General features: G+C 49.3%; 1 protein-coding gene across 2 annotated transcripts in view; it reads left to right on the plus strand.

Annotated features, from left to right (window-relative positions):
- Habp2 (hyaluronan binding protein 2) overlaps nt 1-23476 on the plus strand; it is a 34292-nt gene that overhangs the window by 6583 nt on the left and 4233 nt on the right. Inside the window, 9 exon segments of one of the 2 annotated variants that reach the window (NM_001001505.2) lie at nt 4738-4774; nt 14167-14277; nt 16264-16371; nt 17471-17587; nt 18220-18339; nt 18759-18930; nt 19942-20039; nt 21047-21302; nt 22302-22444. In NM_001001505.2, coding sequence (NP_001001505.2) covers nt 4738-4774; nt 14167-14277; nt 16264-16371; nt 17471-17587; nt 18220-18339; nt 18759-18930; nt 19942-20039; nt 21047-21302; nt 22302-22444 — 1162 coding nt within the window. 2 annotated transcript variants of the gene reach the window in all.

Here is a 23476-nt window from a genome sequence, read left to right on the forward strand (position 1 = left end):
TGCTCTCTTGTCTTCCCTGCCTATCTGTGCCTGCTCTTGTCACGTGAAACATAGCTCTCAGGCAGCTAGGCAGTTGTAGCAGGGGAACCTCTTGGAGTCCCTCTGAGCTAGAAACAGAGGGTTAGAACTAGAGTACATAAACTCATGTGTGCCCCCAAAGTCCTCCCAAATTTCTCAAGAGCCACTCCCTGGTGTCAGCTTCCTCCCCTCATTTGAAGCCTGTCTAGCTCCTCTCTATAAAGGGCTCCCTGCAGGTCTTCAAGAAGGAATCCATCTGCAGTACCTTCCTTTGGGGTATCCACCCCACAAAAGCCTTCCCTCCCCACCTAAGCATCAAGGCACGGCCATGCCGAGCCTACCAACTGAGGCAGCACTGAGAACATTCCAGAGAACTGAGACTGCTTGTGGGTAAAGAAATGGTTGGCTTCCCACCAATCTCAATCATTTCTTCCAATAGAAAGTAACAAGTGTGGTTCTGATGTGAAGTGCACCCCAGACCCGTGGGCTCATTTTGAACACTTGTCCCCTAGTTGGTGATATTTTTGTGAAAGGTTACAAACAGAACCTTTGAGATGTGGGCTCTAGCTGGTTGATATAGACCATGAGAGGCAGCCATTGAAGATTATAGACTAGTCCTAGTTCTGGCCAAGTATATCCCCTCTCTGCTCTTGCTGGGATCTGCTCAAAGCGTGTGGCAAGCTCCTGCCACTACAGAGACAACACTGCCTCAGCCACCCTGACAGACTTCAAGCAAGAACGAACCCGCCCTCTTTTAAATTGCTTGCTAGGTGTTTCCCTGGGACAATGCAAATGTAGCGAATGCAAGCGTTGTTGCAGATGAGGAACAAGAAGCTCGGCCATCCCCAGTGGGAGGAGCATGAGGTACAACTGTGGATAGATAACCGCACAGGAGATCTCAGGAAACACAGGCAGACCTGCCACCTGTCCCATCGAGGGACACACAACCAGAATAATGGAGAGAAGGGATGTGTCCAGGCTTCAGAGCTGGAGTAGTCCTAGTTGTTCTAAGTCCATGGCTGACCATTCTCTCTCCACTCTGGAGAGGCGACCATGCCCAGTCCTTTAAGAGAGACCAGCCAATTGTGAGTGGGTATTGTTTAAATCACACTGAAACCAGGAATGGAGGTCAAGGGAGAAATGGGCAGCGATTTACACTCCGTATGACTAGCGAAGATGTTTCTTGAGATGTGTTCACCACAGTGGACTGGCTGAGACACCCTTTCATGCTCTCCCCAGCTGCCACTGTGGCCTTGTGGTTCCCACTGCCACCTCCCAAGCCTAGACCTTTCCAGACAGAACTTTAAGGCAGTGTCCCAATAACAGGGTCTTTGGTCTTCTCACCTCAGTCCAAACCTGCTTCTTTGGGATTAAAGAGCCCTTCTGTCTTCTCTATGCTGGGTAATTTCTGTCAACTTGACACAAACTACAGTCACCTGTGAGAAAGGACCCTTGGCTGAGAAATCCTCCCCACGCCCAGATTGCCCCGTGGACAAATCTGCGAGGCATTTTCTTGACTGTTGATTGCTGTGAGGAAACAGCTTACTGTGGATGGTTCCATCCTTGGGAAGATGGTTCTGGGAGATGTAAAAAACAAAACAAAACAAAAAACAAAACAAAAAAAACCAGCAACCAACCCGGAACGTGTGACGGGGACCAGCAAGCATGGTCCTCCATGGGTTCTGACTCTACTCCTCTCAATTCCTTCAGTGATATCCAACAATGGGGTCATGTGAGACAAGTTAACCCTTTCTCCCGCGTGGCTCTTGGTCATATTGACTACAGCAAGAGAAACCAAACCAGGAGAGTCTCCGTCCTTCTACTGCAGTGCGGTCATGCGGTGACCTCCTAATCTCTCTCCCTGGTGGCCAGGACTCTGATGGACCGAGGACGTTCATATTCCAAGGCCATGTTAATGCTCTGGGTGAAGGTTGATAATTATGGCGTTGGAATGGTGAAGGGCCATGGGGAATAATCAAGACAGTGTATATGGATCATTTTACCACCACCCCTGGCTCACTGACAGCTCTTCGAAATTCGGCAGAGAGCTCCGTTTTCTCATCTGCTTCTTGGCTATTCCCTCACACACACCATTTCTTCCGCTGAGTCTCATCTTTGGATTCTTCAGTCCCAGGAGGAAGGTCTCTCCTATTATTTCCTGCCTGAGGAAGATCGGAATAGAATTGTGGGGAGAAGGAGACAGATGGTATCTATTCTGCCTGCTTCTGATACAGGGGGGTTAGTACGTAGATACCCGGATACCAACCAGGTGTCGGAGTGCCTCCATCTGCCACCGCAGCCTCTCCCTGAGTGGGAGCAGAGTCAGGCAGGGAGTACACAGACCTTGCAGGAGCAGAGGACTGGGGGGAAGGGGGTGTGTGTGTGTGTGTGTGTGTGTGTGTGTGTGTGTGTGTGTGTGTGTGTGTGTACACAGACCTTGCAGGAGCAGAGGACTGGAGGGAAGGGTGTGTGTGTGTGTGTGTGTACACAGACCTTGCAGGAGCAGAGGACTGGGGGGAAGGGTGTGTGTGTGTGTGTGTGTGTGTGTGTGTGTGTGTGTGTGTGTGTGGTCGTGGGGAAGGGGGCAGGTGGGTTCCAAGGGGGCCAGACTGGTTCTGCTGGGAAGCCTATTTCCAGTTTAAATTCCTTCAGCGGCCATGCCTAGAAAGGACATGTCTGCCACCTGCTGGCTCTAAGTAGAACAACAGCAGCTGTCCCTCGGACTCCCTGTGCAGCCAAGATTTGAAACTCTGGCACAGGTGACATAGGGCTTTTCTCTGCTGGCTCAGAAAAGATATCTCTCCTGCCCTGCCCACTACTCAGGGCTGGCAGCAGCCAGGCCTGCCCATCCCAGTCAGCTCGAACTGAAAAGCCCAAGTGGTATCTTCCTATGTAGGGAGGGACACACACCATGGGTCCCCCACAAGTTCTATGGGGGAGATGGGACTGAGCAGAGAACCAGATCCAAGGTGCAGCCACTGGCTGTACCGGGGGTGGAGTCACTCTCCAGGGACCCCCAGCCTTTCTTCTGGCACCTCATAACTCTCATTTCCCTAGGCCTAAGAATACCCCTCCCCACCTCCAGTGAAATACATGTCCCTATCTCGTTCCCTATAAAAACAGGGGTGGATAACTGCAAGGTAATTAAACAGAGACACACTCCAGATAGCATTTCCCTTCTTCCTTTTTGTCTCTTTCCTCCTATTCCAACCTAAGGAAAAGGGGGACGAGATGCCAGGAGCCCCTCCCCCATGCACTTTGTCTCCCCCACACTTGCACTCACTCTCCCGAGTATCCTTTGTTTGTTTCCTTGTCATTTCCAAATAGAGGGCAGACAGCACCCTAACCCATCTCTAAAGATGCTGTCCTACAGAAGTGCGATGTCCCCATCCACTCTTGGGAAATTTAGCAGCGACACTGACACCATGACATTATCTAATGCATCTGTATTTAGGTCCCCCGGTGATCTCAACAATACCCTAACCCAGCGTCACACCCTGCACTTGAGCTAGAATAGCCAGCCCTCGTCCTTTGCTCTTAGGGCAGTATCATCTCAGTGGTGTTGAGATCTAGGGGGTCCAGACAGGTGTCCTGTGGAGGGCCTCTGATCTGGAAAGCAGAGTGGGGACCCACTCCACCCCCGAGGACACATTTCTACCAAGGATGCTATTTAATGATTCACTGTGCTGCATCCCAATGTGTCCTTTCACTTTCTCTGTAACGAGACGTCTGCCCAGTCCCCACTAAGGTGCAACAGAAAACCACGACCTGAGCGGGGAGTTATCACAGACAGTTCAGTGCAAGTGCACAGATCTGCACTAGAGCCCTAGAGTTCATGTACAAATGTGGCCTGTGGTAGTGTATGCTTGGAGTCTCAACTTTGGGGAGCTGAGGATGGGATGATCTCTGGACCCTGTTGGCCATCCAGTCTAGCCAAGCCTTTGGCTTCTACATGTGTGTCCACACAAGTGCAAACATACCTGTGTACACGGATGTCCTCACACATGTCCACCTGCACATGTGTGTTCACATGTGTGTGTGCTTGCACACACACACACACACACACACACACACAGAGAAGAAATGAATGGAGGTGAGGTGCTGTTCTGACAGGGCCTCTGTACTGAGACTTGGTCAAGAGCGTGAAAGAGGGTTTCTGGTTGAGGAACTATCAGTGCAGAGGCTCAGGTGGGAGGAGCTGGGCTTGATCCCGTCTGAAGCCAGACATGACAGCTGTTCTCTAGGGGCAGGGAAGAGCGTGGGAAGAGGTTTGCATGTCAGGGCAGGTGTTTGTATTTTACTCCAGGAACACTGGGAAACCTCTGGAGAGCTTTAAGCATTTGCCCATTTCCAAACTACAGGTGTGGTCACCCCAAGAATGACTTAGACTAGAACATAAGTCTTAAGTGTCCTCCTCTGTTAACGGGGTTGTCATGGGAACATAATGCAGCCATGCCACTCATGATCCAGGAGCAACTGCCCAGTTAATATTGCAGAGATCCCCGGGCTGCCATGTCCCAACAGGTGTGTGCGAGGGACATGAGTCTGCAGAGACGAAGGGTCAAGATGTGCGCACGGGAGAGGGAGTATCTTCCAATAGTCTCCCTCAGCAGACTCCCGGCATGCCTGTGTCTGGGGAGTGGTAATTTCTGGCCGAGTGGATCTGAGGAAGGAGCCTGCAGCTCCGTCACACACTCACTGTGCCCTTTTGTTTTTCAGCTCTCACTGATGCCATTCATTGCACCTCCAGACCCAGGTGAGTGTGGCCTCACCCCAGGCTTCCACCAGCCAAGGGCCAGAATATAGCAGCACTTACAGGGCCTTGGGACTCAGCTGGTTTCAGGGCATCCCGGAAACCCTTGAGAATTTACCCAGAAACACTGAGGCCATATAGCCCTCCACACAGCCTTGAGCTGCCAGTCTCTGCCACCTAAGGGAGAAACTACAGAGAAAGAAACCGAGGCCCAGATGAGGGAAGCAACTGGTTCCTTGTCCATTCGTGACTGGAGAGAGAAAGAATGTGGCCAAGCAATTCCCCACAGGGAAGCCAAGACACCAGACAGGTTGTTGCCCATCGAGGACCACCACCTCCACTACTGTACTTGGGCTTAGGGTTTCCAGAAACTCCATAGGAAGTCTCAGGTCGATAACAAGGCACACAGCACCGAGAGTCAGGTAGACCGGAGGTGGAAGCCATGTCCGGCATTGGCCTGGTGTTAGGATTGCATTCAACACTAGGCATGGTGGATGCACCTGTAGTCCCAACACCCGGGAAATGGAGGTGGGAGATCGGGAGTTCAAGAACGGCGTTAGCTTCATGGCAGGTTTGAAGATGGTAGACTACGAGAGACCCTGTCTCAAAACAAACAAACAAACAAACAACCACAGCCCCACAAAACGATTGCATCCAGGTAGATTGTAGAGTATCTGACATGCCCAGTGGACTGGCTGGTTCCTCACAGGCCCTGTCTCTCCTAGACTCACCCTGTCACCTTGAACCCTCTCTGTTTCTTCTGCCCAGTGACATACTACAGTGGACCAAACAGTATAACACCCTTCAGCCTGCTCTGAGTTTGGGGTAGAAACTCCTCACTATTCTAAGAGAGCAAAGGCAGACATCCCCACAGGTAAGGGACTGGGTTGGTCACGATCAAAAGACCAGAGCAGGCAGCCTGTGTTTGGAGAGGACAGATGTGATTCGAGCTTCCTTGGTGCAAATCCTGATCCACCATCAACCTTCTCCAGGACAGAGTGCTGGATGGGCAGAGAGACAGTGGCAGTTCAGAGCAGATGACCCAGACTTGCGCCCCATGTCCTCATGGGATAGAATAGAAGCATGTGTCCAGGTGAGCGTGGACCATAGAGGGACTCTGCATCTTTCCCCAGAGCAAAGCAGAAAGACGCAAAGGCTCAGAGGCCCCAATTTAGACTCCTGGCACTCATAGAGTTCAGAGAAGAGCCAAGGCCAAGGCTGGAAGGGCATCATTTCTCCAGCCTCGAGATCACCCTGCTCCAACATCAGCAAAGGGAGGTAGAAAGACCATAAGACATAGCTGTAGAAGCTATGGGGTGACAAGGAGAGAGACACAGGCATAGAAGTGTCAAAGCACCTCGGTTTCAGGTGTCCAGAGTGTCTTATGGTCCAGGAAGATAGCTCAGTGAGTAAAGTGCTCACCTTGAAGCATGAGGCACAGATTCAAAACCCACGAGAATGCTAGATGGACAGAGTGTCCCCTTGTCATTCTCACCTTGGAAGGTGGGAGCAGGGATCCCTGGAGCAGGCGGTTGGTGAGACTAGCTGTAACTCTGGGTTTGACTGAGAGACCCTACCTCAACAAGCAAAGTGGGAAACAATTTAGGATGATTCTTGATCACTCTGTCTTCCACATGCGCATGCACCCATGTGCATACATACATACACATGCCCACAGACGTGCAAAAATGCATGCACACGAGCACCACACACTAAACACACTATCACACACCACACACACACACACCACACACACAAATGTACCACATACACAAACATACCTCACTCATGTACCACACACACACATACTACACACACACAAACATACCTCACTCACATACCACACACACACACTACACACACACATGCTACATATAACACACACACTCACAAATATACCATACATACAAACATACTGAACACACACATACCACACAGAGACATACCATGCATATCACACACACACACACACACACACACACACACACAGGCCACACACACACATACCACACACAGACATGCCACACATATCACACACACACACACACCACACAGACATGCCACACATATCTCACACACACACACACCACACACAGACATGTCACACATATCACACACACACACCACACAGACATGCCACACATATCACACACACACACACACACACCACACACAGACATGCCACACATATCACACACACACACTCACCACACAGACATGCCACACATATCACACACACACACACCACACAGACATGCCACACATATCACACACACACACACACACACCACACAGACATGCCACACATATCACACACACACACACACACACCACACAGACATGCCACACATATCACACACACACACACACACACCACACAGACATGCCACACATATCACACACACACACACACACACACACACACCACACAGACATGCCACACATATCACACACACACACACACACCACACAGACATGCCACACATATCACACACACACACACACACACACACACACACACACACACACACACACATACAGGAAAAAGAAAGATTTAAGAAGTATCTTCACAAGGCACTCTACCACTGTCTTCCAGAATGTTGCACATGATGTTCTGGAATTAGGCAATGAGCTGATTGAAGAAAAGAGTGGGTTCATTCAGTGTGTCCATACGGCTCTAGTTGACTAGATTACAAAGCAAGGCATCATTTGGCCTACAGACAGACAGAATTTCCTAACATTAGACTATCTAAACTTTGAATGGACTCTTGGGAAGAAGGAGTGACCGCCCCAACACCAGAGGCATTTAAGACAAAGACTTAAGTTGGAAAACAACTTAGGGAAGAGTGAACAGCATGAGACTGAGCACACCAAGACACCGAACCCCTACAAGAGCGATACAGATAAGGTCTGAGAGTCAGGGAGCAATGGAAGCGGGTAGGCCCTGGCCAGGGCCTATCTCCAGATGGCCTCTGGCTGTGGACTGAGGACGTCAGATTTAAGGCATATCCTCACGTGGGGCTGTTCTTTGATGAGATTCATCAGCTCCAAGCTCCCCTCAGACAGCAGCATGCTGAAGAGACGCCCCTCTCAAGCCCTCAGGCAACCTGCTTCCTCAGTTGGTCTTACCAGTGCCAGGACATGGCAAGGGCCTTGCTGGAGCAGAAGGTGCCTGGTCCCCAGTCCCCGGTGTGTAGCAGAGGAGGTGACCATCAAACAGTACAAGCTCTGCCCATCTCCCTGAAGCAGGTGACACAGAGCCTGCAGGCCCGCGGAAATGCATCTTCAAAGCTGGCTTGGCTCTGCCCAGCACCACAGGCTGTGCCCATCCATCAGCTGTCCTGCTGCCTGCCAGCAAGGCGCTCAGCCGTAGTTGCCTGCCAGCACGACTGGAAATGTCACAGGCAGCCCGACAGGGCTGGGGTTTGGGGGGAGGCACCTCAGAGGAGCCAGCTGTGGCACAGTGATGGATGAAGCCACCCGGGATGACATTCCATGGATTTTTCATTCCATTCCACACATCTGGCAAACTCCTTTAGCAGAGCAGCTGTGGAGTTCCCACAGCACCAACCGCCAGCTCTTTCCAAGAGGCCCTCACCACGGACCACAGGAATCCTGGAAAGGGACGAGGGGCCTGTGCTAGCTGAAGACTTCCTGAGCAGGTCATCGTCTGAAAGCCAAAAGGCCAAAGGTTTTCTAACCTGAACTGCGCACGAGATGCCAGGTTCGTGAGAGGGCGCATGGGACTTGGAGTTAGATGAACCTGGATGTGGATGCCCTTCTGCCTCAGAGTTTTGAGCTGTAGAATGCAAATAATGATCACCTTCACCGAGGAGGTTGACAGTTACACAGCTTCGTAGAGTATCTGACACACAGAAAGTGTTGAATATTGAATATGCAGTAACCTACCATTAGAATTATTTGTGTTAATTTGGAATACCCCTAACACTTTTCACAGTTATTTCTACCTAGACTCCGGTAAAGGAGCAAGGCCACAGGATTTCTTTTTCATGCATAATGTGAAATGCTTCCAAGAGTCACACTTTCTTCCCAAGGTTCTCAGAAGTTCAGAGGAAGTCTCGGGCGATCTGAGTTTAAACCCAAATCAGTCTTTGTATGGGTGCATGCATGTCCGTGGACTCCAGAGGACAACCTCAGGCACAGTTCCTGAGACAGACTCTCTCTCTCTCTCTCTCTCTCTCTCTCTCTCTCTCTCTCTCTCTCTCTCTCCCTCTCTCCCTCCCTCCCCCCTCACTAACTCACTTTGCATGTGCTGCACACATGTGCATGTGACATTACACATATGTACGTCCATGTATGTATGAAGGCATTGCACACACATTGCAGTGCTGGAGGTCAGAGGGCAACCTCTGGAGTTGGCCCTTGTCTACCCCTGTCCTTGAGGCACAGTAATATTCATTGCCACACATGCCAAGCTACCTGATATATAACTTTCTGAGGATTCTGAGATGGGTCTCTCACAGGTCTGGAACTTAACAGTGGTCTGAGTAGGCTTATCAGTGGCCCCAGGGATCACGCTGACTCTACCTTCCCAGCACTAGGATTATAAGTTTGTAACCCCAACTCCTGATTTATAAAATGTGGATTCTGGAGGTTGAACTCAGGTTCCCTTCCTTTCAAGAAAGGCACTTTACCAACTATGTCTCCAAAGACGTTTTGTCCAGTCTACCAGAGCTGGACCAGATTTCCTGTCAGATGATAGTCCCATTCTACCAAGAAAACAATCAGACAACTTTATAGACTTGTAACAAGATCATGGGATATTTTTTTTTCCAGTACGAATCTCACCTATGTCCTTCCTAAGGTCCCTGCTCATGCTGCTTCAAGCTGGGCCAATCAGAAGGCAAGGAGGTTTGGTCGCAGATAGACTCCATCGGTCACACATGGCAACAATACACTGGGCTCTATGCTGGGCACAGTGGGAAGACAGAGCAGAGGCAGCCTCATTTTAAGATTTGAGGAAACAAAGAGGACAGATGTGTTAAGACCCAGAGTGAGACAAAGAAGTTCCAGTCAAGACATCCATACCCTGCAGTTAACAAGGCTAGTGAGGAATGCCCCTGTATCTTAACCCCCAACGCCATGAGCAACCCAGTGTCAATCAAGCCTGTGTGTCTGTTGTTGTTATAACCCCACCTTGGAGATGTCCATCAATAGCACGTATTTGGGTATTAATTCCTTGGGTGCAGTTTAATCTGCACTCTTCTGGTCTAGACCAGGTCTAGTTGATCTGAGCTGGATTTCCTTGCACTTTCAGCCATCTAGAGGTTGGTCTGCCATCTCATTTTGCTGGCTTCCCCATGTCTGGGATTCATCTGGGCACGCTGTTGACTCTTGTGACAAAATAGACCAGACTATTTCCACAGGAGTCAGTGGGGCCCAGGAAAGTGAGCAAGAACAAGGGAGAAGGAGGAAGGAAGGAAGGAAGGAATGAAGGAAGGAAGGAAGGAAGGAAGGAAAGAAGGAAGGGAGGAAGAAAGGAAGGAAGGAGGGAAGGAAGGAGGGAAGGCAGAAGGGGAAAGGACAATGAGGTTTCGGGGTCAACCTTAGAGCCAATCCCAAAGTCAGCAAAGAACCAAGAGGTGGGCCGTGAACCATCTCTGGCTAAAATGAACTGGTAAGTCCTACTGCAAGAGAAGAGAGGCAGGAGGCTGGAGAATTGGGGTATTCATATCATCGGATTGGCTCAAACCAAGTCAAATAACCAGGACTGAAAGCGAAGACGCCAGGCTTCCATGTGGCCACACCCACTCTTCCCCTACACCACCCTCAGTCTCCTCAAGACTGTTCACACTGGAGGCTCCTCTAGGACAAGGCCACATCCCACTCTTGTTGGTCTAACTTTATAACACTCTGTGGTCCACAGTGCCTCCCACCACATAACATGTCATCCTCTGTAGGTTCACTGTATACTGTGCATACATGTGTCACCATGTTCTTCTTGCGTTCATACATCCAGTGAGAGGGAGTGTCAACATTACAGTAGAGGTAGGGGTCTGCCCAAATGGAGAGGCCTTGAACATCCTTGTGCAGTCCCCTAACTGAATGGCTTCTCCTTCCCTGGTGATCTGAAGCCTTTGCTGAGTCCACCCCTCCCCGGGACCCTCACCAACTGTGGGACTCACTGCATCTCCTCTGTTTCATGCTCTTTAAATGTGTGAGTGGCAAGTGCACGTGTGCAGACCTGTGTGTTTGAGTTTTGTACATGTGGGTGGTGTGTGCATGTGTAGGTGTGTGTACTTCATGTGATTTTATATGTTTGTGTATGTGTATATGTATGTGTATGTACTTGTGTATACAAGCACGCACACATTTATGTGTTTGCATGTATCTACACATGTAGAGGACTGCAGTTAATGGAGGGCATCTTTCACTTGCCAGCTATTTTTTTAACAGAATCTTTCATTGGACACAAATCTCACCAACTCAGGAAGAGTAGTAGCTGGGAGATCCCAAGAGCTCCCATCCCTGACCCCACCCCAGGAAGCACTAAAATTATAGACATGTGTCACCATGGTCTTCTTAGGCACATACGTGGTACACATCTGTACTCGGGTCTCAAGCTGTGTAGAAAGCACCTTGCATGGAGCGTCTCCCTAACCACAAAGAAGGGGTGTGGAGTGGGAATCCTTCTTTAAAACTAAGACCAGGCTCACTTTTTATTTATGTATTTATACACTTACTTATTTGTTATATATAAGTGCCCTGTCGCTGTCTTCAGACACCAGAAGAGGGCATCAGATCTCATTAGAGTTGGTTGTGAGCCACCATGTGGTTGCTGGGAATTGAACTCAGGACCTCTGGAAGAGCAGTCCATGCTCTTAACCGCTGAGCCATCTCTCCAGGCACCACCACCCCCTCATGGGAATCCTTAATAGCACAGTCAAGATTAGCCAATCTGCCCTCCAATTTGTGGGACTATCAGAGGGGTTCAGTGAGCCCCCTGAAAGACTCTTATCTGTAAACACCTGAAAGAAAAGCAAAACGAGTCCGACAGTGGAGAAAGAGATAAATCGACGTGGCAATCAACCCTGTCTCCTTCAAATGTCAGTTTGGAATCTTTCGAGGCTAACTCAGGAAACCAGTTTTCTATTCCCGTCTCCCCCCCACCCCCCCTTTCCTACTTTATTATGTTTATGGAAGGAAACTTTATTGCTTCTGGAAGACTGTGGCCTTATCTTCAACCTAGAGCCTCATCCCTGGAAAGGTGGCCTTCTCTGGGGACATTTTCATAGCGGGGGAGAAGCAGCCACTGGAGACTAATAAGCAAGCAAAGAGGGTCTTGACTTGGCTCTCAGATAAGTGAGGCGAAACCTGGCCAAGGAACCAGTGTTGGCATATTCAAAAGAAGAAATAAAAAGACAATTCCATTTTTAATGGGAAATATAGAACAGCCACTGTGCCAAAAGTTGATTTTTCAGAAGCCACAGATATAAAGACTATTACAGAACACTGGGAAGACACATGAGGCAGCGTGCTTGGTAATCAGGCTCGGATAGAGAGCGTCCTCCTCACCATCGCTGCCTGGGTTGCCTTTCCAGTCAAGTGTCTGCATTCAATCCTGCCTCATTATCATATGTCTCTATGGTGGAGCGCTTCCTCCCAGCTTCCTGTGCCAACTTGCCATCCCCTCGTCAGCTGGAAAAGGCAAAATGAACTCAACTTTCTCCCTGTTCTAAACTTTGCTCCACCAGCCACAGGGCTTCCAGCATCTTCCAAGACTCCATGTAACCAAGAGCTCAAGTTCAGACACACACACACACACACACACACACACACACACACACACACGTTTGACTCAAAGTCCCATGTAACTGAATTTTCCATCTCTGGGCATCGCGGCACTCTGTCTCCATTGGTAACCAAGGTCCAGGAACAGTGAGGGCTGTTAAGTAGCAGGCTAGACATTCAGTGGGGTTGATTGGTTATGTTCTCTTGTGTGTGTGTGTGTGTGTGTGTGTGTGTGTGTGTGTGTGTGTGTGTGTAAGGAGCCAGTTAAAGCAATGGAAAGAACCATTTCAAGCAATTGAGCATTGTTGAACTAGAGAGACACGGTGGTTGTACTGAAACTAACTTTAATTTAAATCTGGCTGTGGATCAGCCATGAGACTTTGGGCACATTGCTATTCTCCATAGGCCTCAGATACCACAATGTTAGGCCCAGTGGGCATACACTTTCCAGATTATTTTGAGACAGGATCTCATCGATCCCAGCCTGGCCTCAACCTTTCCACAGTCAGGGGTGGCTTGAACGCCTGATTCCTTTTGGCCTTTACCTCGTAGATTCCGATGCAATGGTGCCAATTGTCAACACAACTTCTGTACTCATCTAGGAGACCAGCCTCCAGGCACACTTGGGGGGGTGTGTTTTTCCCTCTGCACATGAATGTAAGGAGAGGATATGTTGACTGGGTTCATTGAGGGGAGTTCACCGTTTGCTGGCTTCAGACCTAGACTTTCTAAAATGGAGAAGGCAAGCCAAGTGCTAATGTCTACTCATCCCTCTATTCTTCCTGACTGCGAATCCGATGAGACCAGTGCTTCAGCCACCTGGCACCTTGACTTCCCCACCATGGAAGGCTGTACCCCTAACCTGTGATCCAAAATAAACCCTCCCTTCCTTAAGTGGATGTGTTGGGGTACCTTTATTTCATAGCTGGCACAGTGAAGGGAGCTAAGACATTTGGGATTACAGTGTTCCACCTGCTCATGAAGAACCGGGATCAGCGTGTAAAGGTCCTACCAGCTGAGCGACATCCCTGCCCCAGCTTCCCTGATTTTTATGTGGATAAACAAGAAGGTACCTGCAGACATTTAGAACAGGCCCAGTAAAAGTTCAGTAAAGATTGGCTGCTAAATGCCCTGTAGGAACAACGGAGAGATGCTTAATCTAAGAGGAAAGGGACAAGTGCCTTTGAATTCAAGATAAGATGACTAACGAAGTCTCATTGGAAAGTACTATGTCGCTCACTATGATGGCACCATGTGCTCTCTCCCTGGTAGACCCTGTGTAGACATGTGAAGACCTGGAGGCCACAGGCTGTTTCTCCCTGCTGTTGAGAGCTGAGAAACTTAGCTTGGAGAGTAAAATAGCCATAGACAAGGTCACACTTAGTGCAAAGTTGAGACTTGGTCTCCTCCAGGTGCTACCATCCAAATACCAGTACTGCCTTGTTGGACGATAACATCTCCCAAATTAAACATCACCAAGCCAGACCCTCCTGTCTTCCTGTGTTGCCGGGGAGAGATGAAAAGAAATATAATTCCTCCTTAAAGAATTTGAGCTCTCAGGGAAGAGGTGGTCCTCTAGATCAAGGATGACTTCCTTAGGCCTAACGACTAGGGTGTCTTCTGTCCTGTTCCTGCCCCTGCAGATTGGACCCCCGATGACTATTACTACAGTTACGAGCAGTCCAGTCCAGACAAAGACGCCAGTGTCACGCAGACCTCCCCCGAGAACCCCGACTGGTACTATGAAGACGATGGTGGGTGCCAATCCGAAGGGAGGGAGCGTGGCTGGACTTCCGTGTGGCCATGTGCAGGGCCTTTCTCTCCCCTCTCAGGCCTGTGTGGTTAAATAGGTACTGAAGAGCTTCGTAGACTGGATCTACCCCCCATTGAGTCCTGCCCTATGAGAACAGGGAAGGTGCTGAGAAACATCTCCCTACCTCTAGTACCAAGAGAGGAGCAGACTTGTCCAAGGCCGTGCAGTGAGGCAAGGCCTCGTCATCCAGCTCTCTGGACACTGCAAAGAATTGTCAGGCATAACATCAGCTCTGTGTCTTTGTCCTCAAGCTCTGTCCTAACCATGGAAAAGGATTTAGCTTACCTTTGAGTGTTTACATTCCAGCCCTGACAGGTCTGGATTTCTGCCTTCGTCCTTTTCCTTTCTCCTTTTGCTATCTGTAATCTGTGTGTGCATGCCCGTTCATGCATGTGTGTATGTAAGTCTGTGTGTATGTTTAGATGTTTGTGTACACCGGTGCATATAAAGCCCAGCAGGCAAACCCTGATGTCCCGATTCAGGACATCTACCTCAGTTTTTGAGACAGGATCTCTCACTGGCCAGGATTTATCCTGATTAAACTGCACTGACTGACCAGGGAGTCCTTCCCTCCCCTGGGGGTTCTGCCTGCTTCTATCTCCTGGGTGCTGGGATTATAAGTATTTGCTTCTCTGCCCAGCTTTTTCTTCAGACTCTTTATACAGTTGTTAGTGTGGCTATATGAATGTTTGTGTGTGTTTGTTTGTATGTTTTGTGTGTTTGTGTGTATGGGTATATTGTGTGTTTGTGTATGATTGTGTGTATAAGTATATGTCTACATACATCTGTATTTGTGAGTATGGCTGTGTGCATACATGTGTGTATATGTGTGAGTGTGCTTGGTATGTGTATACATGTGTATATGTGAACGTGGATGTGTATATAGGTGAGTGTAGTTGCACGTGTATTTGTGTGTGTGTGTGATTGTGTGTGTTTCTGTGTGTGAATGTCATTGTGAGTGGGGTGTGTGTGTGTGTGTGTGTGTTTCTTAGTATGGCTGTCTGCATGTGTATGTAGTCACACACTTAGTTTTGGTTCTGGCTCCTTAGACTGAACACTAGGACAGAAAGGGAAAATATGAAGCTAGAGGCAGGCAGCACCACATGACTGAGCCAGGGGAAGGCATGGGAAGCACTTAGCAGCTGGCATTAAAAAGCTGCCTTACTGCAAAGTGGCCTGGAAGGCAGGGCCAAGATACAGGGCACAGGGGGAACATCAGAAGACACCATCAAAACAGGAGCCAGGCCCCGGGATCCTACTTCCCGAACCAAAGAACAATGAGTGTGCGCGCAGGACAAAGAATTCCCCAAGGGAGGATCCATTCAGACGACTATGAAAAAGCCAAAGGCACAGATGAAATATGACAAATCTAACTGAACAAGGAGTTGAAGAAAGACGAAGGCCACCAGGTCATTTCCTCTGAGCTGTCAATTCTCTGTCACCCTCTTTCCTTTGCTTTTCCTTCCTGATGTTCAGAAAGCCTGTGTTTCATGAGGGGTGGGTTAGCTTTGCACACTTCTGCCTGACCTCCGCCCCTGGGCACTGGAAGTAGAGGAGGTCTTCAGGCTTGTGAAATGCCTTCAGCATCAGAGACAGACCCCAATGTACTCCCGGCGAGGTGGGAGGGGAAAAACACTCACAAGAGGAAGGGGACTTTCTCAATGAGAAAGCCGGGTCCAAAGCAGGGCCGAGGGACACAGTCACAATTGTGTCTGCCTGCCTCCCCTCTTACTGGCATGCGTTCCTCTCCCCGGCATGTGACTGCTGCTGCCCTTGATCTCGAAGGATGATACAGTTTTTGCCTTTGTCCAAGCAACAGTTCTATTGTTGATCTCCCGTTTGGGGCAGGTGGCCGACGTGAGGTGAGAAGTGGGTCTTCTCTTTGGATTGCCCCTCTCTGACCTTGACTTCTGCCTTTGTGTCTTAGATCCATGCCAGTCCAACCCCTGTGAACACGGCGGGGACTGTATCATCAGAGGGAATACCTTCAGTTGCAGCTGCCCGGCCCCCTTCTCGGGGAGCCGGTGTCAGACGGGTGAGCTCACTGCTTTGCTTCCTTCGTTCCCTAGGTTGACCGTGAAGCCCTGCTGCCTTCATGCAGAGGTGATAGGAAAACCACTGGGTGATCCTGGGGCAAAGGTTATGATTGCACAGGCTATGATCAGACATGGTGGTAGCAGGCTCAGTGTGGTCACAGGTGGCATCTGCGTGTATCCTGCCCCTAACACTGTGACCCGGAGCTCACGGTTTCATTCTACAGAGAAGACTGTTGAGGCCAAGAGAGGGTGAGAAACTGGGATATTTGCTTTTAGACTAGGAATGTGATCCTCATGTGATGACAGTAATAATAGCCCAGGGCACATAAGGCCAAGTTGGAGAACAGGGTGAACAGGAGCTGCAGACCTGCCCCTGACCACACAGCCGTTTAGGATGTCAGCAGAAATTAGAGCAGCCAGCGTGACTCCTGGGCTCTTTCTCCCACTCTCCTCCTGGTGTCTGCATTTAGAACTCATGTAGGGCTGTGTAATTGTGAGAATAGAGACACGGGTGAGGAGCTGGTGTTTGTCCAGTTGAGGGTCACCGCTGGGGTAAAAGGAGACAAAAGGTAGTGATAAGTGCAGAGGGCTTCATCGAGGCCTCTGGCCTTTGCGCCCCTCCCACTTATTCCTTCCATTTTGACCCTTAGGGTCTTTTGGGAAATGGTTGGGATCATTGGGGACACAGCCGAGAACACTGATGATCATTGAGATCAGTGAGAGCGCGGCCTTCCGTTCGCCCCTCTTCTCACAACTTGGGAGAATGACCAAAACTGGAAAAATCAAATATACGCAATAAGAGGTGGGAACACAGAGGTGTGAGCGTGGAAGTGTGAGTGTGGACACGTGAGTGAGGAGGTGTGAACATGGGGGTGTGAACAGCTATCAGAGTGTATGTTAAGATGGGGAAAAAAAAACCCAGCCAGGACCCAAGGTCAAGAGGAATCCGTGTCCTAGAGCAGCTTGGCATTCCAGGACTGTGGACAAAGCCAAGGATACAGTCAACTTGCCCCACCTCCAATGTCAAGCTAAGCAGATCATACGTGCCCCAAGTAATGTCCCAGCCTTGCTCTCCACCTCTCTGTGTATCTCATACAGTCCAAAACAAGTGCAAGGACAACCCATGTGTCCAGGGCGATTGCCTCATTACCCAGACGCCTCCCTACTACCGCTGTGCCTGCAAATACCCTTACACGGGACCAGACTGCTCCAAAGGTGAGTGAGTGGCAGACGTTCTTCTGCACACAATGTTTTCTCTGCTCTCGTTTTGCCTAAGGTGTCTGCATCTTGCTGTGTGGATGTGGGTAGAAGTCACACGTGCATATGGTCACCTTGGAAGTTGATTCCTCCAGGAAGTAGGCGCTGACCTCTTCCTGAGATGGGTTTTGTGGGCGGGGAGAGTAACACACTTTCTCACTGCTATGAGTAGGGACACCATCCCAAGAGATTTACTCTTGTCTATGAGAGAAAGAAACTCAAAAATGAAGACTCTGAAATTCAGAGAAGTTAACTCATCTGTGGTCATATAGCTCTCAAGGTAGTACATTTTTCTAACTAGATCAGACTATCTGAAAACTTCCAGATCAGTCTGAAAGGGCTCTGTGACCCAATTTGGGGACAGGGGTTGCTTGGTTTTGTTTGTTTGTTTGTTTGTTTGTTTGTTTGTTCTGCTGTGTTCCCTCCATCCATCTGACTTTGTGCTGATGATCTACGCTTTCTGTGGCATTTGCCAGGGTGTCAATGATCTGACTATGCCCTATGGAGGATGACTCCAGATGGGTTTCACCACTAGGGGTTGCTGTAATCCTCCTAACCTGCCCTCTGGGCCCTGTTTTCTGTGTCCACAGTGCTTCCGGTATGCAGACCAAATCCCTGCCAGAATGGCGGGGTCTGTTCCCGACACAGACGGAGGTCCAGGTTTAGCTGCGCCTGTCCAGACCAGTATAAGGGGAGATTCTGTGAAATAGGTATGAGTCTTTTGAGTCTTTGCTACTCCTACATCTTCAAAGGCTCTGGGACGAGTGAGACCTCTGATGCCTTTTCTGGTCAAGTGTCTCCCACGCACATGGCTTCCCAAGCTCTACTCCTCCCTGCCAACAAAGTGATGGTCTGGCCTGTGGTGTAGCCAAACCAACCCTCCGCCCAGACCACACCCAGAGCCCCTTCCAACCTCCCGTTGTCGTTTTGTAAGCACTGCCTTCTCAAGCCAGAGTATTTCATATCTTTAATTCTGGTTGAATGTGGAACATTCTGGAGCTTTGGGATGAAACCTAAAGATAGTGCACGACCAGGCCCATCTGTGACCCATCTGATATCCCCACGAACCCTAATTGAGGGAAACGAGTCCATGACTGACAGTTCTCATAGGCGGCCTGCTCTCTCCGAGGTCCGGACGACTGTTATGTCGGTGATGGCTACTCTTACCGAGGCAAAGTGAGTAGGACAGTCAACCAGAACCCATGCCTTTACTGGAACTCCCACCTCCTCTTGCAGGAGAATTACAACATGTTTATGGAGGATGCCGAGACCCATGGGATCGCAGATCACAACTTCTGCAGGTACAAATTACAGCCTCCTGTAGGTCCCGTCTTGGTTGCTTGATTTTTGAAACTCATCACAAGTCAGTAGCCTTCTCTCTGAACAGGAAGTCATCCTACTCAGGACAACCTAACAACAACCCCCCTCCCTAAACTCAGGGTCTTGTGACATCGACGTTCACTTCTTATTAATGTGTTCTACATGTGTCATGTGGGTGGGACGGTGATGGTGGGAGTTCAGCACCACAGAGTTTTACAAATACTCAGGAAGTGTAAAAAGAGAAAAAAATGAGGCAAAAAAAAAGACAACCAAAAATCAAGAAATGACGCATTACTTTCCACATGAGGACTGTGATTCTGTGGCAAAGGTAGTCATGTGGGTCCACTTGCCATCAAGAGAGAGGCTGAGAAGAAAATGGACTAGACTTCCCTAGTCTTCTGTCTCCAGACAACGCTCCTGGTTTCCTCCAGCTACCTTTAGTCTAACCAAGGTCACTAACTTGGGTGATTTGCTCACAGGAAGTTGGGTGTTCTGCTTGCCTTTGCACTGGCCCCACGAGCAAGGGTGTCTTCCTTGCACACGAAAGCCTACCTCTGTTCCCCTAATGCTCAGTGAGAGCTGCCTTCTTGTGGGGCTATCTTCATGGAGAAAGCCTTTGACTACTTCCCAAAGGATTCTCATGCCTGGGACTCAGAGGTTGGGGCCAGCTCTCACCATGTCTGTCTATCTGTCTGTCACACTTTCCTAAACACATCTTCAGTAGGAACCTTGATACTCTCATATTTCATGTTTCCCATGGTCCATCACAAAAGTTGGACACTACTTTCTGGTCCCCAGGATGTTCCTCCTGAGGTTAAGACTTTGCCAAAATCTGCGAGCATGCTCCATATGCTGAGGTTTGCTCTGTCGGGGGGTTCCAGTGAAGAACAGTCCTAGGCTGTGTGGAACTGGATATCCTCTCACTCAAGGTGCTTCTGTGATGCAAAGGCCTCCCAGCCTTGATGGTCAGTCACTTTAATTTTGTGTTTTAGAAACCCAGATGGAGACCACAAGCCGTGGTGTTTCGTTAAGGTGAACAGTGAGAAGGTGAAATGGGAGTATTGTAATGTCGAGGTCTGCCCAGAGTCCGGTGAGTCTGTGCTACCCGAAGGGCCTGGGGAAGAGATGGGCGGTCCTGGTGCTTCACCACTCCCACCCTCCATGTCCCTTGACCCAAACTTCACCAACATCCATATCACTCCTCTCAGTCTTCTGTAGCCCTCAGGATAATGAGCTAGCCTCGACACTTCTATCATCTCAGGTTAGACCTAAAACTTTCTGTCCTAACCCCAGGTCAGTACCCTCAGAATCAGACACTGCATGGGTCAGTATGTGATGGCTGTCATACGCTGCTGACCACTGGCTGTGTCAGGTAGACAGTGACCAGCACTGGCTGGGCCCTTGTGGCCTCTCGGGATGAGCTATAGTCTGAAGTCCAGCTTCTCGTTCTTTCCGACAATCCTCACTGGCCCACCTCTCCACCCACATCTGAAAGAGCGTGCTGCCCTATCTGACCAAAGGGATTCCTGTTTCTCACGCGCGGCACTGTTCTATGGGTACCTCTCTGTGATGTTTCATCTCACAGCTGCTTTTGCCCGTTTTTAAGCGTTCTTTTGAGAACTGACCCAGGTATCCCTTTCTCTGACAAGCACCTCCCCACGGCTCATGAACTGGGCATTATATCTCCCTCTGTGCAATCTCAAGGAACAGAACAAGGTCATAGCCATATCACCCTTACACTCTCTGCTCACCACAGATTTCTGGGTGAACCTCCCACCTCCCCCAAATCTACTAAAAATCAAAGCTCAAAAACATGCACTAATGATGACATAGTGTGTGTGTCCATGAGGGGTTTGTGTATTTTGCGTACATGCTTGTACGTCCTAGGAGTAATGCACTTCAGACTATGAAGGTAAAAGCAATGTCTTTCACATCCGTTCTATGAGCTCGCTTTATATTACCTAAGTCATCCAACAAATTGCTCACAAAACAACATGTTGAAGGTGTGCAGGCTCTCAGCTCGGGGTCAGAGCTGTGACTCCAGCTATGTCCTTCGAAGGAACGGCTTGGTGTGACTTATCTTCTTGTGTCCTACAGATGCTGCTAACCCATTGGGCAGCCTTCAGGAACCTGTGATGGAGCTGCCAGGATTCGACTCCTGCGGGAAGACAGAGATGACTGAACACGCGGTCAAGCGCATCTACGGGGGCTTTAAGAGCACAGCGGGCAAGCACCCGTGGCAGGTGTCCCTGCAGACCTCATTGCCGCTGACCACCTCCATGCCCCAAGGCCACTTCTGTGGGGGTTCCCTGATTCACCCTTGCTGGGTGCTCACTGCAGCCCACTGTACCGAGTAGGTACCCATGGGGAAGGGAGAACAACGTGACTGGGATGCAGACATCTTCCCACCAAGTGATACCCACCCAGCCTCGCAGGCCTGGGGCTAAATGCCATGAGGGGAAAGAACAGCGCCTTGAATGAGAGTGGATGTAGCTACCGTGGCTTACCACAGCTGTTCTCTGAAGTTTAACACATATAGCTAACTACCAAGAGAGGGCAGGGTTTGTGTGTTTTGTTAACTGTGAGATCCCTGATGCCTTCAGTACAGAGTTCTTTCCATGTAGCAAGTACTTAGTACTTATGTTGAGGGAAAGACATATAGTTGTTCTCTTTTTATGAGACTTGGGTTTTAGGAAAGTCTTAACTAACGTCTCATGGAAAGAAGGCCGGTGAGTGAAACTGAACTCAGGTCTGTCTTCTTCCTGAGCCTCTTGAGTCTACCCTGAATGGGCAAAATGGCTTATTACCAGTGAACCTCCAGGTCAGGCATTTTCATCTGTATCTCTGGTGACTTCTGGGAGCTGAGAAATCACCACCTCTTCCTTCCAGATCTCTGAGTTCATGGCCAGGGCTGGTCTCATGAGCCCCGGCTTGAGATGCAGCGTGCACATTTTCTAGTCTATCCTATCCTCTGGGGTTCTAGTGTGGTCTCCAAGAGGAACTAGACACATAAACATTAGCACCTACCCACGAATTACAGCAGATTTGCTCGAGCCTTCAATGGCTGACTTCTAGCCAATCCCAGAGAGAAAAGAGATCTCCCAGGTCAAGTGAGTGTGTGCCTGTACTCTCCAGCCACTGATGTAGAAGTCCCCTTGAGTTGTCTTATCTGGAACCGGAACAGATTTTTTGTAAGGGAGCGAAGGACCACAGATAAGGATGCTGAGACTGAAGGTCACATGACTTTACCAAGGTCACATGACTTTACCAAGGTTGAATGGCTTCCTAATCACATAGCTCCTGCCTTTGACATCCCAAGGCAATTTCCTCAGCATCTCATTTTACCTTGTAGCATGAGCACCAAGCATCTGAAAGTTGTGCTGGGGGACCAGGACCTGAAAAAGACCGAATCCCACGAGCAGACCTTCAGGGTGGAGAAGATACTGAAGTACAGTCAGTATAATGAAAGAGATGAGATTCCCCACAATGACATCGGCAAGTATCGTCCCCCCACACCTCCTCCTCTGGGTCTTATCCTGGGTGGATTTCTCCACAGATAGGAATCTGGGGTTTGACTTTAGGAAGTGCCCTGGAAAAGTTTGGTTTTTAATCCCTCGGGGATCCTGTAATGTAGATAATTTATTTCAAAGCTTGTATGACTTGGGAGTATATGAGAGTGTCTTAGTTAGGGTTTTACTGCTGTGAACAGACACCATGACCAAGGCAAGTCTTATAAGGACAACCTTTAACTGGGGCTGGCTTACAGGTTCAGAGGTTCAGTCCATTGTCATCAAGGCAGGAACATGATATCCAGGCAGGCATGGTGCTGGAGAAGTTCTACATCTTCAACTGAAGGGTGCTAGCATAATACTGGCTTCCAGGCAGCAAGGATGAGGGTTTCTTAAGCTCATACCCACATTGACACACCTACTCCAACAGGACCACACCTTCTAATAGTGCCACTCCCTGGGCTAGCATATGCAAACCATCACAGCAGCACTGTTGATAATTGCGTGAAACTTTTCCATGGAAGGGAAGAGATGTGAAGAATATGACATCATGGAAAGCACCCGGCCTTGAATCCCAACTCCCCTGCTTAATAGCTAGGATTCAGGTTATCTTCCTCACCCTTAGTTTTCTGTTCCATAAAATGGGGGTGCTGTTACACAGCTTCCAGTTGACTATGTGTTGTGACACAATGTGCATGTGCACATGTGTGGTACCTACTAGGTGCTTGTGTTGTGACACAATGTGTATGTGCATTCGTGTAACACCTACTATGTGCTTGGGTGCAGAGGCTGTGCTGTTTTCAGCTGTTGAGTGTTCAATTCTGTGGTTCCCTGACCCAGTCACTTTATGGGTCTTCTCTCTTTCATGTTCTCTTTCTCTCTCTGCCTTCCTCCTCCTCTTCCTTCTCTTCTTCCTCCTCTTCCTCTTCCTCTTCCTCCTCTTCCTCTTCCACTTCCTCCTCTTCTTCCTCCTCTTCCTCCTCTTCTTCCTCTTCTTCCTCCTCTTCCTCCTTCTCTT

The sequence above is a fragment of the Rattus norvegicus genome, chromosome 1 (assembly GCF_036323735.1).
Source record: "Rattus norvegicus strain BN/NHsdMcwi chromosome 1, GRCr8, whole genome shotgun sequence".
Lineage (NCBI taxonomy): Eukaryota > Metazoa > Chordata > Mammalia > Rodentia > Muridae > Rattus > Rattus norvegicus.